Source organism: Callithrix jacchus, chromosome 7 (genome assembly GCF_049354715.1).
Source record: "Callithrix jacchus isolate 240 chromosome 7, calJac240_pri, whole genome shotgun sequence".
Taxonomy (NCBI): domain Eukaryota; kingdom Metazoa; phylum Chordata; class Mammalia; order Primates; family Cebidae; genus Callithrix; species Callithrix jacchus.
In genome coordinates, this window is record NC_133508.1 from 13,256,573 (window position 1) to 13,271,738 (window position 15,166).

At 47.7% G+C, this 15,166-nt stretch overlaps 1 protein-coding gene across 2 annotated transcripts in view; it reads left to right on the forward strand.

Annotated features, from left to right (window-relative positions):
* Positions 1 to 489: 489 nt before the first annotated feature.
* The window catches only part of DHTKD1 (dehydrogenase E1 and transketolase domain containing 1), a 54,041-nt gene continuing 39,364 nt past the window's right edge, over positions 490 to 15,166 (forward strand). For both annotated transcript variants that reach the window (XM_035252788.3, XM_078329474.1), the window contains exons 1-4: positions 490 to 700; positions 8,077 to 8,232; positions 10,898 to 11,109; positions 13,338 to 13,532. In XM_035252788.3, the coding sequence (XP_035108679.1) occupies positions 547 to 700; positions 8,077 to 8,232; positions 10,898 to 11,109; positions 13,338 to 13,532 (717 nt within the window). In that variant the 5' untranslated portion in view covers positions 490 to 546. The remainder of the gene's footprint in view (positions 701 to 8,076; positions 8,233 to 10,897; positions 11,110 to 13,337; positions 13,533 to 15,166) is intronic.

The following is a 15,166-nucleotide window of genomic DNA, read 5'->3' on the forward strand; positions in this document are numbered from 1 at the left end:
AAAAAAAAAAAGAAGAAGAAGAAAAGAAAGAAAACAAACAAACAAAAAGGGATATTGATTTTCTAGCTGCCCCAAATAACCTTTCCTTTTTGTGTCCCTTGGTCTCAGTCCCAGTCACTTCCCACCCACCCTGTGGCTGATAAGTCCTTTCTATAACAGACCACCTAGCCTGTGTCTATGCGGTTGGGCAGAGGCGTGATGGTTGAACATTCCTGGCGGGAGACTGCAGGCGCTTCAGCTACATCCAGTTTTGTATCGGGAGCAGGTACCGCCCGGCGGGACACTTACATCCCCTTTGTGCGGGAGCACAGCGGTCTCAGCCGCCCACACCGCCCTGGGGTCCCGCCCCAATCCTGGGCGTGGTTCGCTGCTTGTGCCGTTGCCTCGGATTGGCTTAGAGGATCCGGCCCGTCGGCCAATCAGGTGCGGGGGCGTTGTCTGGGGGCGGGGCTCCGGCCTCCTAGTGGCGAGTCCCGGATTTCCCAAGGCCTGGTGGGACCATCTGGGCCTCTCGCCTCAGCGTCCCGGCCAGGAGATCTGGTGGACATGGCCTCGGCCACTGTGGCTGCAGCACGACGGGGCCTTGGCCGGGCCCCCCCTCTCCTCTGGCGCAGCTACCAGACCGAGCGGGGCGTTTATGGCTATCGGCCGAGGAAGCCCGAGAGCCGCGAGCCCCGGGGCGCCCTGGAGCACCCCCCAGGTCGGGGATGGGCCCCGAGCGGTGGGAGCGGGGGCTGGGATGCCGAAGCCTCCCTGGCCGACTTGCGGTGGGGTGTCGGGGTCGGGGAGCCGGCCGCCGGCCTGAACGCGCGGCCCGTAGGGAGGAGGGGGAGGTGAGGAGAGCAGAGGGTGGGCGTGGGTGCTCAGTGTCGGGGTCATACCTGGTCCAGCCTCTGCTACTGAGGATTCTTGAGGTCCCCGCTTGGGTGGTCTCCCCATCTTGCTGGTCCAGACCTGGTTTTGGAAGGGCTTTTCTTTCCTTTGTTGGAAACGTATGAGAGACTAACTCGATTTTTCTATTTTTATTGTTTTCATAAGAGGATCTCGCTCTGTCCCTCAAGCTGGGTGCAAGGCTGCAACCACAGCTCACTGCAGCCTCGAACTCCTGGGCTCAAGCGATCCTCCCACCTCAGCTTTCTGAGTAGCTGGGGACACAGAGGTATGACCACGCCTGCCTTTTTTTTTCTTTTTTGAGACAGTCTCGTTCTGTCATGCCACCATGCCCGGCTAATTTTTTATATTTTTAATAGAGACCGGATTTCACCACGTTGGCCAGACTGGTCTCGAACTTCTGACCTCAGGCAATCCACCCGGCCTCTCAAAGTGCTCGGATTACAGGCGTGAGCCATCACACCCGGCCTTTTTTTTTTTTTAAATCATTTTTACTAGAGATGGGATCCCACCATGTTGCCCAGGCTGGTCTTGAACTCCTGAGCTCAAGCTGATCCTCCAGCCTCGGCCTCCCAACATGTTGGGATTACAGGCTGAGCCATTGTACCCAGCCTGGAAAACCAACTCTTTAATGAGGTGGGACTGTGGGAGAAGTCAAGTTTTAAGGTCTCCCAATGATACATTTCCAGGACCATCTCTGAGGCTCTTATGTGAGCAGATGTGGGGGTCCAAGACTGTGCTGCCTGGGAGAAGTGGGCAGTTAGTTCCAGTCTTGGAAGACAGCATGCTATTTATTATCGTTGTCTCCTTGTAGCTAGTCTGTTACTGTAATTTCAGAGTTTAACTGTTTGCTGAATTTGGAACTGTGTGCTGCTGAGCTTTCTTTTTCTTTTAGCCACTCTATTGACACCTTGATATGTGCTGATGGTTTTAATGAATTAACAGTCATGATTATCAGTTTTTGGAACTTATGTTGCATACTCATTTGCAAGACTAATTTTGAGTACTTGATTTATGCTCTAAAATTATTGTATCATTCATCCTCACGGAGTAGAAGGTAAATACAGATTGCTTATTAGAGAAAAACCATTTGGCATCTTTGATCCGTTTATGAGATGAACGTTGAAGATTCCCTTTATCTTCTGGGCACCTGACCTTTGAATCTTGCATCAATTACACAATGGAACTTCAATATTTTGCTCTTCACTTTGGAGGACATTTAAAATAAACCTTATCTCTCTCTCTCTTTTTTTTCCCCCCTAAGACAGAGTCTGGCTCTGTTGCCCAGGCTGGAGTGCAGAGCACCATCTTGGCTCACTGCAACCTCTGTCTTCCTTGTTCAAGCGATTCTCCTGTCTCAGCCTCCAAAGTAGCTGGGATTACAGGCACCTGCCACCACACCTGGCTAATTTTTGTATTATTAGTAGAGACAGGGTTTCACCATGTTGGCCAGGCTGGTCTTGAACTCATGACCTCTGATGGTATGCCCACCTCAGCCTCCCAAAGTGCTGGGATTACGGCATGAGCCACCGCGCCTGGCCCTGTTTCTGGTGATTCTATAAGCGGGTTGCCACAGTCAAATATCTCATCTTGACAGAATTTTGAAGCTGAAAATGCTGGTTTTTTTATTTGCTGCTTCTGTGCTTTACCATTCAGCTGTCTAAACATAATGGAGTTTACCTCGAGACCATCTGAAACAATAGGCTTGTGTGGGAAGCCCACACCTTTCATCTGATCATTAAGGCTGAGCTGGCTCATTGTCTAACAGAGAATGCCTCTAAATGGTGAGGAGAGGTTGAGAGTACTAAGACAGCCTCTTCAAAACTGCCTCTTCTAATTGCTTCTACTTGTGCAACCTTGCCAGGGCCACAGAGAGTACCCCCTCTTTTTTTTTTTTGAGACAGAGTCTTACTCTGTTGTCCAGAGTGGAGTGCAGTGGCATGATCTCAGCTCACTGCAACCTCCATCTCCTAGGTTCGAGTGATTCTTGTGCTCAGCCTCCTGAATAGCAGGGACTACAGGCGCATGCCACCACACCAGGCTAATTTTTGTATTTTTAATAGAGACAGGGTTCCACCATGTTGGCCAGGCTGGTCTCAAACTCCTGACCTTGTGATCTGCCCACCTTGGCCTCCTAACGTGCTGGGATTACAGACATGAGCCACTTCGCCTGGTCTATTTTTATTTTTTGAGATGAGGTCTTGCTATGGCATCTAATCTGGAGTGCAGTGGTGCAATCACAGCTCACTGCAGCCTCAACTTCTGGGGTTCAAGTGACCTCAGCTTTCCAGGTAGCAGGGACTACAGGTGCGTGGCATGCCACCATGCATGGCTAAATTTTTTTTTTTTTGAGATGTAGTTTTCCTCTTGTTGCCCAGGCTGGAGTGCAATGGCGCAATCTTGGCTCGTTGCAACCTCTGCCTCTTGGGTTCAAGTGATTCTCCTGCCTCAGCCTCCCTCAGGATGGTCTCGAACTCTTGACCTCAGGTGATCTGCCCACCTTGGCCTCCCAAAGTGCTGGGATTACAAGTGCGAGCCAAGATCGCTCTTGGCTAATTTTTAAAAAGTTTTTTGTAGAGATAGAGTCTCACTATGTTGCCTAGGCTGGTCTCAAACTTCTGGACTCAAGTGGTGCTCCCATCTCAGCCTCTCAAAGTGTTGAGATCAAAGGCATTAGCCACTGCACCCAGCTCTTACTGTGTTTTAGAATAACTTCTTTTTTGCTGATGGTAACAGTTGAGACTGGCATATGGTCAGTTCTAGGCATTAGACCAGGAGGTTGAGAATTTGAACGATTTTGTCTTTTCCGTGATATCTGCCAGTTATCCTAAAAAGTAGCCTCTTGGTTGAGAGGAATGTTCATGCCATGGATCACATACATCACTTTTTTGGTATTGGCAAATTAAGTCAAAGGACAAATCCTACTAGAAATGGACCCATGGCGTCTCGACATCAGAGGTGACCAACAGTGAAGAGGGAGGAGATACAGTCAATGTTATAGACCTTCCTGCCCGTCTCTGTCCTTTGCCTTCTTTCTTCATATATTTGTCTTGACTAAAATACATGTTTACATAGGACCACATGGTTCACTAAGACTTCCCTTTTATTAAGACTTTTTTTTTTGGAGACAGAGTCTCACTTTCACCCAGGCTGGTCACCCAGGCTGGAGTGCAATGGCACGATCTTGGCTCACTGTAATCTCCACCTCCTGAGTTCAAGTGATTCTCCTACCTCAGCCTCCCAAGTACCTGGGACCCAGGCCGCCACACCCAGCTACTTTTTTTTTTTTTTTTTATTTTAGTAAAGACAGTGTTTCACAGATGAATTCCTGAGCTCAGGCAATCCACCCGCCTCAGCCTCCCAAGGTGCTAGGATTACAAGTGTGAGATACCACGCCTGGCCTCATTAAAGCTTTACTCAGATATGAGGCTGGGCTTGGTGGCTCATGCTTATAATCCCAGCACTTTGGGAAGCTGAGATGGGAGCATCTCTTGACATCAGGAGTTAAGGACTAGCCTGGCCAACATGGTGAAACCCCATCTCTACTAAAAAAATACAGAAATTAGCTGAGTGTGGTGGTGCACACCTGTAAGTCCCAGCTACTAAACTTGGGAGGTTGAGACATGAGAATTGCTTGAACCTGGGAGGCAGAGGTTACAGTGAGCTGAGATCATGCCATTGCACTCCAGCCTGGGCGACAGAGCAAGACTATCTCAAAAAATAAGTAGGCCAGGCACGGTGGCTCATGCCTGTAATCCCAGCACTTTGGGAGGCCAAGGCGGGAGGGTCATCTGGATCAGGAGTTGGATACCAGCTTGGCCAACATGGCGAAAACCCATCTCTACTAAAAATATAAAAATTAACCAGACGTGGTGGCTGGTGCCTGTGGTCCAAACTACTCGGGAGGCTGAGGCAGGAGAATCACTTGAACCTGGGAGGCTGAGGTTGCAGTGAGGTGAGATCGTGCCACTGCACTCCAGCCTCGGTGATAGAGCAAGACTGTGTCTCAAAAAATAAATAAATAAATAAGTAAAAATAAATTAATAGGGTCGGGCACGGTGGCTCACGCCTATAATCCCAGCACTTTGGAAGGCCGAGGTGGGTGGATCACGAGGTCAAGAGATCAAGACCATCCTGGTCAACAAGGTGAAACCACGTCTCTACTAAAAATACAAAAATTAGCTGGGCATGGTGTTGCTTGCCTGTAGTCCCAGCTACTCGGGAGGCTGAGGCAGGAGAATTGCTTGAACCCAGGAGGCGGAGGTTGCAGTGAGCCGAGATCGTGCCATTGCACTCCAGCCTGGGTAACAAGAGCGAAACTCCGTCTCAAAAAATAAATAAATAAATTAGTTAGTTAATTAATTAATAATTAAATAGATATTGAATTTGCCTCTAATAACCTTTTGGATGGCAGTGGTTTCACCAGTTAAAATTTGACCCATGATGAGTGTTCTTTGTAACTAGCTATTTGTAACAGCTTGTACTTTTACCTCTGTCAACCTCAGTTTCCATGGAAACTTGAATTTATTGACAATGCCAATTTAAAATGGAGGTTGGTTTAAAATGTCCACCATGGTGATTCACGGGTGTACATTTTATCACAGAGGATATGAGCCCTCTGTTATGAAAAATGACAGAATTTGGAGACCCTCAGGAGATGGTAGCCGTGGGTTTCCAGGTCAGTGGTTACTTCATTTGTGACCGAGTTTGGTAGCTGAAGTGAGATTGTAGAGATGTTGCGTATTGAGAATGAGAGGAGCCTTTACTGGAGTCAGAAAAAAACATTTGAGGAAAACCTGAATGCATGAGAGATTTTTGAAAATATAGCTAATTCTAGAGCACAAACCCAGACCCAACAAAGCTAAAGATTTTTTATTTTTTGTTTTTTTCTTGAGACAGGGTCTTTCTCTCTTGCCCAGGCTGGAGTGCAGTGACATGATCATAGCTTACTCCAGCCTTGACTTCCTGGGCTCAGGTGATCCTCCTACCTTAGCCTCCCAAGTAGCTGGGACTACAAGCATACGCCACCATGCCTAGCTGATTTTGTTTGTTTACTTGTTTTTTGAGACAGTCTCACTCTGTGGCCCAGGATGGAGTGCAGTGGTACCATCTCAGCTCACTGCAAACTCCACCTCGTGGAATCAAGTGAATCTTCTGGCTCAGTCTTCCGAATAGCTGGGATTACAAGCACCTGCCACCACGCCTGGCTAATTTTCTTATTTTTAATACAGACGGGGTTTCACCCTGTGGGCCAGGCTGGTCTCAAACTCTGATCTCAGGTGATCCGCCTGCCTCAGCCTCCCAAAGTGCTGGGATTATAGGCATGAGCCACTGCACCCAGCCATTCCTTAAGTCTTGATGCTTTTTAATTAATCATTCTTCTACAATATTATTATTAGTATTATTTTTGAGATGAAGTCTCACTCTGTCACCCAAGTTGAAGTGCAGTGGTGAGATCTTGGCTCACTGCAATCTCCTTCTTCCAGGTTCAAGTGATTCTCCTGTCTCAGCCTCCCCAGTAGCTGTGACTACGGGCACATGCCACCATGCTCAGCTATTATTTTTAGTAGAGATGGGGTTTCACTATGTTGGCCAGGCTGGTTTCAAACTCCTGACCTCCTTATCCCCCCGCCTTAGCCTCCCAAAGTGCTGGGATTACAGGCATGAGCCACTGTGCCCAGCCTACAGTATTATTTTTTAATGGCTCTCGGCAACTGGAGATGAGTTAGTGCCATTTCTTGTCCGTCAGAGGACTGGGGTTTTATAAAGAGAGAACTAACAATAGGGAGATGTCAGTGAAGAATGAGGAGGACCTGCCTTTGTCTTCAAGATTGGAGGGTGCAGATGAGGGTCACTGTGTAGCTTCACCTTATACTTGCACTCTCTGGGAACAGCCAAGTTCTGATGAAGGCTAGAGTGTGAGGAACATTCAGGGAGGTTTGTTCTTGATGAAACCTAGTGCCAGAGTTCTCAGTGGAAGGGCTGGAGGCAGAGAGGGAAGGGGTTGGAAATAGGGTTGGTGGAAGAAGAAACTCCCGAAGACATGGCGGTCTGCAGGAGCATAGGTTGCCAGGGTGTTGGAGAAAGTTCCTGATGTGGGAGAGGACTTTCTCTCTCTGCTGGTGCCAAACTGCTACATGCCTCATGTTCTTTTGGGACAAGCAAGGTTCTTTTGTGCCAACTCCTGTGTCAGCGTTCTAAAGTATCATTAGCAGCCTGGCTAGTGAGTAGTTAGAAATAGAATCAGTAGGCCAGGTGCTGTGGCTCACCCCTGTAATCCCAGCACTTTGGGAGGCCAAGGTGAGTGGATCACCTGAGGTCAGGAGTTCGAGACCAGCCTGGGCAACATGGTAAAACCCTGTCTCTACTAAAAATACAAAAATTATCCGGATGTGGTGCCATGTGCCTGTAATCCCAGCTACTCAGGAGACTGAGCCAGAAGAATCGCTTGAACCTGGGAAGCAGAGGTTGCAATGAGTCAAGATTGTGCCACCACACTCCAGCCTGGCAACGGAGCGAGACTCCATCTCAGAAAAACAAAAACAAAACAACAACAAAAAACCCACAAAAATTAGCCAGGCGTGGTGGCACGCACCTGTAATCCCAGCTACTCGGGAGTTGCAGAGAATTGTTTGAACCCAGGAGGCGGAGGTTGCAGTAAGCTGAGATTGCGCCACTGCATCCAGCCTGGGCAACAGAACAAGACTCTGTCTCTGAAAAAAAAAAAAAAAGTTCAAAATATGCTAACAGTTGCCTTTGGGTTCTGAAAATAAAAACACAAATTGTAAAAATGTGTTTCTTGGCCTTCTTTGGGAGGCCAAGGTAAGTGAATCACTTGAGCTGAGGGGTTCAAGACAGGCCTGGGCAACATGGTAAAAGTCCATCTCTACCAAAAAAAAAAAAAAATTAGCCAGATGTGGTGGTGCATGCCTATAGTCCCAGCTACTCAGGAGGTTGAGGCAGAAGGATCGCTTGAACCTGGGAGGCAGAGGTTGCAGTTAGCCGAGATCGTGCCATTGCACCCCAGCCTGGTGACAGAGCAAGACCCTGTCTCTAAAATAAATAAATAAATTAAATAAATAAATAAATAAGGTGCCTAGGGCTGTAAGAGCTTCTTTGAAAAGCTGATTTTTGTGATTTGCAATCATCTCCTAAACTGTATTTTTGAATTTTCCCCTGATTTAGTTGATCATGGTCTGGCCAGGTTGGTGACAGTATATCGAGAGCATGGTCATAAAGCTGCCAAAATCAACCCCCTCTTCAGTGGACAAGCCCTGCTGGAGAACGTGCCTGAAATCCAAGCTCTGGTGCAGACGCTGCAGGGACCCTTCCACACGGCAGGTATGGCTGCTGCGCTGCAGGCGGGAGCTCGGAGCTGCACACCAGGCAGGGGCCCTGCCTCTGTTCTTGAAGAAGCGGCATCGCTGCCAGAACTGAGCCTCCCACAGACGTGAGGAGACCGGAGGGGCACGTCGAAGTACGGTCAGGGAGGAGGGTTCTTGGGATACTAGACGTTCTGACGAGGCCTATTTTCTCAAGGTTCACAGACATTGAGTTGACTGGACCCAGTGGCTGACACACATAATCCCAGCATTTTGGGAGCCCAGGGTGGGAGGATCATTTGAGCACAGGAGTTTGAGACCAACCTGGGCAACATAGTGAGACGGGCGTGCGCGCACACACGTAGCTGAGCATGGGGTGCACGCCCGTAGTTGCAGGTACTCAGGAAGCTGGGATGGGAGGAGGGCTTGAGCCTGGGAAAGTCAAGGCCGCAGTGAGCCTTGATCTGCATTCCAGCCTGGGCAACAGAGTTTGGACACCCTGTCTGAAGAAAACAACAAACAAACAACTTTGAACTCTGAAGTGCCATGTGCTTAACATATGTTAATTTATTCTCAAAACCACCCTCAAAAGTAGTTATTGTTCTCTTTATTTTGTAGATGGGGAAACTAACTCAGAGAAGTCTGTAGCCCTAGCGGCTCAGTGGCAGGGGGTGGGAAATCCAGGGATGCTTCCCTTCCAAAGCCTGCACCCCCTCATTCTATTTTCTCTCCCAGCCTGGGAACTTAGAAAAAGTTGGGCCTGCATCATCAGTCATGATTTCAGGATCCTACCTCATGTTACTTTTTAAAGTTAATCTTGCAAATGTCAAATTCTGATTGTGTGTATCAGTGAGTTATGCTTCAGGCACCTAATGCTGTGTAATAAACTACCCCAAGGTGTAATGGCTTTTAAACCCTCAACAATCATTTCAGTGTCTCAGGGTTCTGAGGGTTACCTGGGCTTTGCAAGATGGTAGTTGTCTCTCTCTCTTTGTTTTTTTCTGAGATGGGCCTCCAAAGGCCCTTTTCTTGAACCTCTGCAGATAGAATTGATTCTTCAGCACCTCATAAAAGCAAACCAGTAAATGTAGAAAACATGAAGCTACATGATTCGTGGCTCAGTTGGAATATAGTGGTGATGCATCTCCCTCCCTCCAAGGCCAATACTTTAAATACTTTTATTAAAAAAAATACAATAAACTTGTCATAAGAAATCATAAGCCAGAAGTGTCCAATCTTTTGGCTTTTTTTGGGCCACATTGGAAGAAGAATTGTCTTGGGCCACATGTAAAATATGCTAACACCAATGATAGCTAATGAGCTTAAAAAAATTGCAAAGAAAATCTCACAATTTTTTTTTTTGAGACTGAGTCTCACTCTGTTGCCCAGGCTGGAGTGCAGTAGCGTAATCTCGGCTCACTGCAACCTCTGCCTTCCTGTTTTAAGCCGTTCTCCTGTCTCAGCCTCCCGAGTAGCTGGGATTACAGGTGCCTGCCACCACGCCCAACTAATTTTTGTATTTTTAGTAGAGATGGGGTTTCACCATGTTGGCCAGACTGGTCTCGAACTTCTGACCTCGTGATCTGCCTGCCTCAGCCTCCCAAAGTGCTGGGATTACAGGCATGAGCCACTGCGACCAGCCCCTGAAAATCTCACAATGTTTTAAGAAAGTTTACTCATCTATGGTGGGCCATATTCAAAGCTGTCCTGGGCCACATGCAGCCTGTGGGCTGTGGGTTGGGCAAGCTTGCTAAGCAATATAAAGTAAACTTTGGGGCCTGGCACAGTGGCTCACGCCTGTAATCTCAGCACTTTGGGAGGCAGAGGCAAGAGGATCACATGAGGTCAGGAGTTGGAGACCAGCATGACCAACATGGGGAAATCCCGTCTCTACTAAAACTACAAAAGTTAGCCAGACATGGTGGTGGACACCTGTAGTCCCAGCTACTTGGGAAGCTGAGGCAGGAGAATCACTTGAACCTGTAAGGCAGAGGTTGCAGTGAGCCAAGATGGTGCTACTACATTCAAGCCTGGGCAACAAGAGCAAAAACTCTGTCACCAAAAAAACCAAATTACTGTAGAAGCAACACTTGGCATAAAGCAACAGGATCTGTTCTCGTGAAGGAAGTGGGGGTCTCCCCCGCCTAGTTTTACTACTGCATGACCTTTGACCATATTTTTAGTTTTTCTTCAGAAAAAAACCTAGATAAGCATTAATAATGATCCAAGTTATTAAGAACAAAGCACTCGGCTGGGCACAGTGGCTCATGCCTGTAATGCCAGCACTTTGGGAGGCCGAGATGGGTGGATCACCTGAGGTCAGGAGTTCGAAACCAGCCTGACTAAAATGGTGAAACCTGGTTTCTACTAAAAATACCAACAATAACAAAAAAAATTAGCTGGGCATAGTGGCGGGTGCCTGTAATCCCAGCTGCTAGAGAGGCTGAGGCAGGAGAATCGATTGAACCCAGGAGGCAGAGGTTGCAGTGAGCCTAGACTGCACCATTGCACTCCAGCCTGGAGTCTGGGAAACAGAGCGAGACACTGTCTCAATTGAAAAAAAAATAGAAAAAAGAAAAGAGCAAAGTATTGTGCGTTGAAGTAATTATTTTGGTATGTTCTAGAGTTAACTTGCCACATGACTGATTATTTTTTAAAATGACCCCTTTGATTGTATTTCACAGGGTTATTGAACATGGGGAAGGAAGAAGCCTCACTTGCAGAAGTGTTAGCCTATCTCAATCAAATCTACTGTGGGCAGATTTCTATTGAAACCGCCCAGCTTCAGAGCCAGGAGGAGAAAGACTGGTTTGCCAGGCGGTTTGAGGAAGTGCAAAGGGAGACATTTACTACAGAAGAGCGGAAACATCTGTCGAAACTAATGCTGGAATCTCAGGTAAAAAAGGAGCATCTGATAGCAAGGGCAGAGGTCAGCTCACTGCCTGTAAAGATATATAGCCTGGCAGACATAGGGAAACCTCGTCTTTACTAAAAATACAAAAATTAGCAAGGTGTGGTGGTGCACACCTGTAATCCCAGCTAGTCAGGAGGGTGAGGCATGAGAATCCCTGGAACTTGGGAGGTAGAGGCTGCAGTGAGCTGAGATCGCACTACTGCACTCCAGCCTGGGTGATAGAGCGAGACTCCCTCTCAAAAAAAAAAAAAAGGCCGGGGGCTGTGGCTCACACCTGTAATCCCAGCACTTTGGAAGGCTGAGGCGGACCATGAAGTCAGGAGTTTGAGACCAGCCTGGCCAAAATGGTGAAACCCCATCTCTACTATAAATACAAAAATTAGCTGGACGTGGTGGTGCACACCTGTAATCCCAGCTCCTCAGGAGGCTGAGGCAGGTGAATCACTTGAACCTGGGAGGTGGAGGTTGCAGTGAGCCGAGATGGTGCCACTGAACTCCAGCCTGGTGATCGAGCTAGACTCCGTCTCAAAAAAAAAAAAAAAAAAAAAAAAAAAAAAACCAGGCCGGGCTCGATGACTCAGACCTGTAATCCCAGCACTTTGGGAGGCCAAGGTGGGTGGATCACCTGAGGTCAGGAGTTCAAGTCCAGCCTGGCCATCATGGTGAAACCCCATCTTAAAAAAAAAAAAAAGAAAGACATATATCTATTGAAGAGAGGAAATGGGGCCGTTAACTCTGTACTTAACCCCATTCACCCCTCATTACTTCAACACAACAGATCATATAACACCCACACCATTTTATTCTTTTGTTTTTCCTCAGAGATCCTTGTTCTGAGCATATCACTTTATTCTAAGTAGGAAAATGTTGATTGCCGAAATATTGACCTGTTGGCTCTCCTCAGAGCCAAAATACTTCTCGGGTATGTGTCTACTCACTCTATAAAAGATGACAAGATCCTTAAGACCTTACTTCTGACTGGGCGCGGTAGCTCACACCTGTCATCCCAGCACTTTGGGAGGCTGACATGGGCATATTGCTTGAGGTCAGAAGTTCGAGACCAGCCTGGCTAACATAGTGATACCCTGTCTTCACTAAAAAAAATACAAAAAATTAGCTGGACGTGGTGGAGTATACCTGTAGTCCCAGCTACTTGGGAAGGTGAGGCAGAAGAATCACTTGAATACGGGAGGCAGAGGTTTCAGTGAGCTGAGATTGCACCACTGCACTCCAGTCTGGGCAACTGGAGACTCTTTTTTAAGAGTGAGACTCCATCTTAAAAAAAAAAAAGCAAAACCAAAAACAAACAAACAAAAATAAATCCTTACTTTTTCTTCTTTTTTTTTTAAAAAAAAGACGGAATTTCACCATGTTGGTCAGGCCGGTCTTGAACTCCCGACCTCAGGTGATCTGCCCACCTTGGCCTCCCAAAGTGCTGGGATTACAGGTGTGAGTCACCACGCCCGGCCAAATCCTTACTTCTTGAAGTCTTATTTTTATTTATTTTATTTTGTTGAAATAGAGTCTCACTCTGTTGCCAGGCTGGTGTGCAGTGGTGTGATCTAAGCTCACTGCAACCTCCACCTCCCAGGTTCAAGTGATTCTCCTGCCTCAGCCTCCTGAGTAGCTGGTACTACAGGCATGTTTCACCACACCCATCTAATTCTTTTTTGTATTTTTTTTTTTTTTTTGAGACGGAGTCTTGCTCTGTCACCCAGTCTGGAGTGCAGTGATGTGATCTCAGCTAACTGCAGCCTCCCCTCCCGGGTTCAAGCAATTCTCCTGCCTCAGCCTCCCGAGTCACTGGGATTACAGGTGCCCGCCACCACACCCAGCTAATTTTTATATTTTTAGTATAGATGGCATTTCACCACGTTGGTGAGGCTGGTCTTGAACGCCTGACCTCATGATCTGCCCTCCTTGACCTCCCTAAGAGCTGGGGTTACAGGTGTGAGCCACTGTGCCGGGCCAGGGGCGAGTTATTCTGCCACTCAGGCCATTTACCTTGGCCCCTGCTACTGTCTGGGATCCCTGGAAAGCCATCCTGCTATGTTCTTGTTATGCCTCTCTCCGGGATACGTAGTGAAGTGTCACTGCTATGGTCACTTGGGGAATGTGGGGCCATCTCACAGCACACACAGACTTCCCTGCCTTCCACCGGAGAAGCTGGCTGCCCCCTGGCAGCTCACGTCTGCTGTGATGTTCTGCAGGAGTTTGACCACTTTCTGGCCACCAAGTTCTCCACAGTGAAGCGATATGGAGGCGAAGGCGCTGAAAGCATGATGGGCTTTTTCCATGAGCTGCTGAAGATGTCAGCCTACAATGGGGTCACTGATGTCGTCATTGGGATGCCGCATAGAGGGAGGCTGAATTTATTGACAGGCCTACTGCAGTTCCCGCCAGAGGTAAGGTTACTCGCCGTGTTTCTCACCAGCACTATACGATTGGTTGTAACAGAATAAAACTGCTGGTTATATGTGTGTGTGTGTGTGTGTGTGTATACATGTGTGTGTGTGTGTGTGTGTGTGTGTGTATATATATATATTTTTTTTTTTTTTTTTAAGACATGGGGTTTCACCATGTTGGCCAAGCTGGTCTCAAACTCCTGGCCTCAAGTGATTCAACCACCTCGGCCTCCCAAAGTGCTGCGATTACAGGCATGAGCCACCACGCCCTGCCAAAACTGCTGGTTTTATTCTGGTGATAAAGGATGGTGATGGTGATGGCTGGGCACAGTGGCTACACCTGTAATTCCAGCCTGTTGGGCGGCTCAGGCAGGAAGATGGCTTGAATCTAGGAGTTTGAGACTACCCTGCATAACAAAGTGAGACTTTGTCTTTACTCAAAATAAAATAAGTTAGCCTATCATGGTGGCATGCACCTGTGTTCCCTGCGACTCAGCAGACTGAGGCCAGAGGATCACTTGAACCCAAGAGTTTGAGGCTGCAGTGAGCTATGATCTCACTACTGCACTCTAGCCTGGGCAACAAAGCAAGATGCTACCTGAATAGAAATAATTTTTTTTCCTTTTTTTTTTAAATTTTTATTTTTTTAAAGATGGGGTTTCACCATATTGGTCAGGCTGGTCTTGAACTCCTGACCTCAGGTGATCCACCCTCCTCAGCCTCCCAAAGTGCTAGGATTACAGGTGTGAGCCACTGCGCCCGGCTAGAAATAAATTTTAAAAAGTAGAACTCATGGTCATCATTCCTTTTAGGGAGCCAACTAAGGCGGGCATGGTGACTCACACCTGTAATCCCGGCACTTCGGGAAGCTGAGGCAAAAGGAGTGCTTGAGTCCAGGAGTTCAAGACTAGCTTGGGCAACCTTGCAAAACTGTCCCTACAGCCGGGCGTGGTGGCTCACACCTGTAATCCAAGCACTTTGGAGGCCAAGGTGGGCGGATGACCTGAGGTCGGGAGTTCAAGACCAGCCTGACCAACATGGTGAAACCCCGTCTTAAGAAAAAAACTGTCCCTACAAAAATAAAAATTAGGAGGCATGGTGGCATGGTTTCTACAAACAAAAAAATTAGGTGGTACACCTATGGTTCCAGCTACTCAGGAGGCTGGACTGGGAGATCTCCTGAGTCCAAGAGACAGAGGCTGCAGAGGGCTGAGATTGCACCTCTGCCCTGCATCCTGGGAGGCAGATCCAGATCCAGATGCTGTTTCAAAAAAGAAGAGGAAAGGCAACTAAGCATATGAGCAGTTGGTCCAAGGTAGCTTAGACAGCTTAGTTAATTGACAGAGCTGGTATTTGGACTGATTTTCCATGTACTCTTACTTATTTGAGATGAGTCTTGCTCTGTCACTCAGGCTAGAGTGCAATGGCATGATCTCAGCTCACTGCAACCTCTGCCTCCCAGGTTCAAGTGATTCTCATGCCTCAGCCTCTCAACTAGCTGAGATTACAGGGGCATGCCACCATGCCTGGCTAATTTTTTGTATTTTTAATAGAGACGGGGTCTCACCACGTTGGCTGGGCTGGTCCTGAATTCCTGACCTCAAGTGATCTTCCCACCTCTGCCTCCCAAAGTG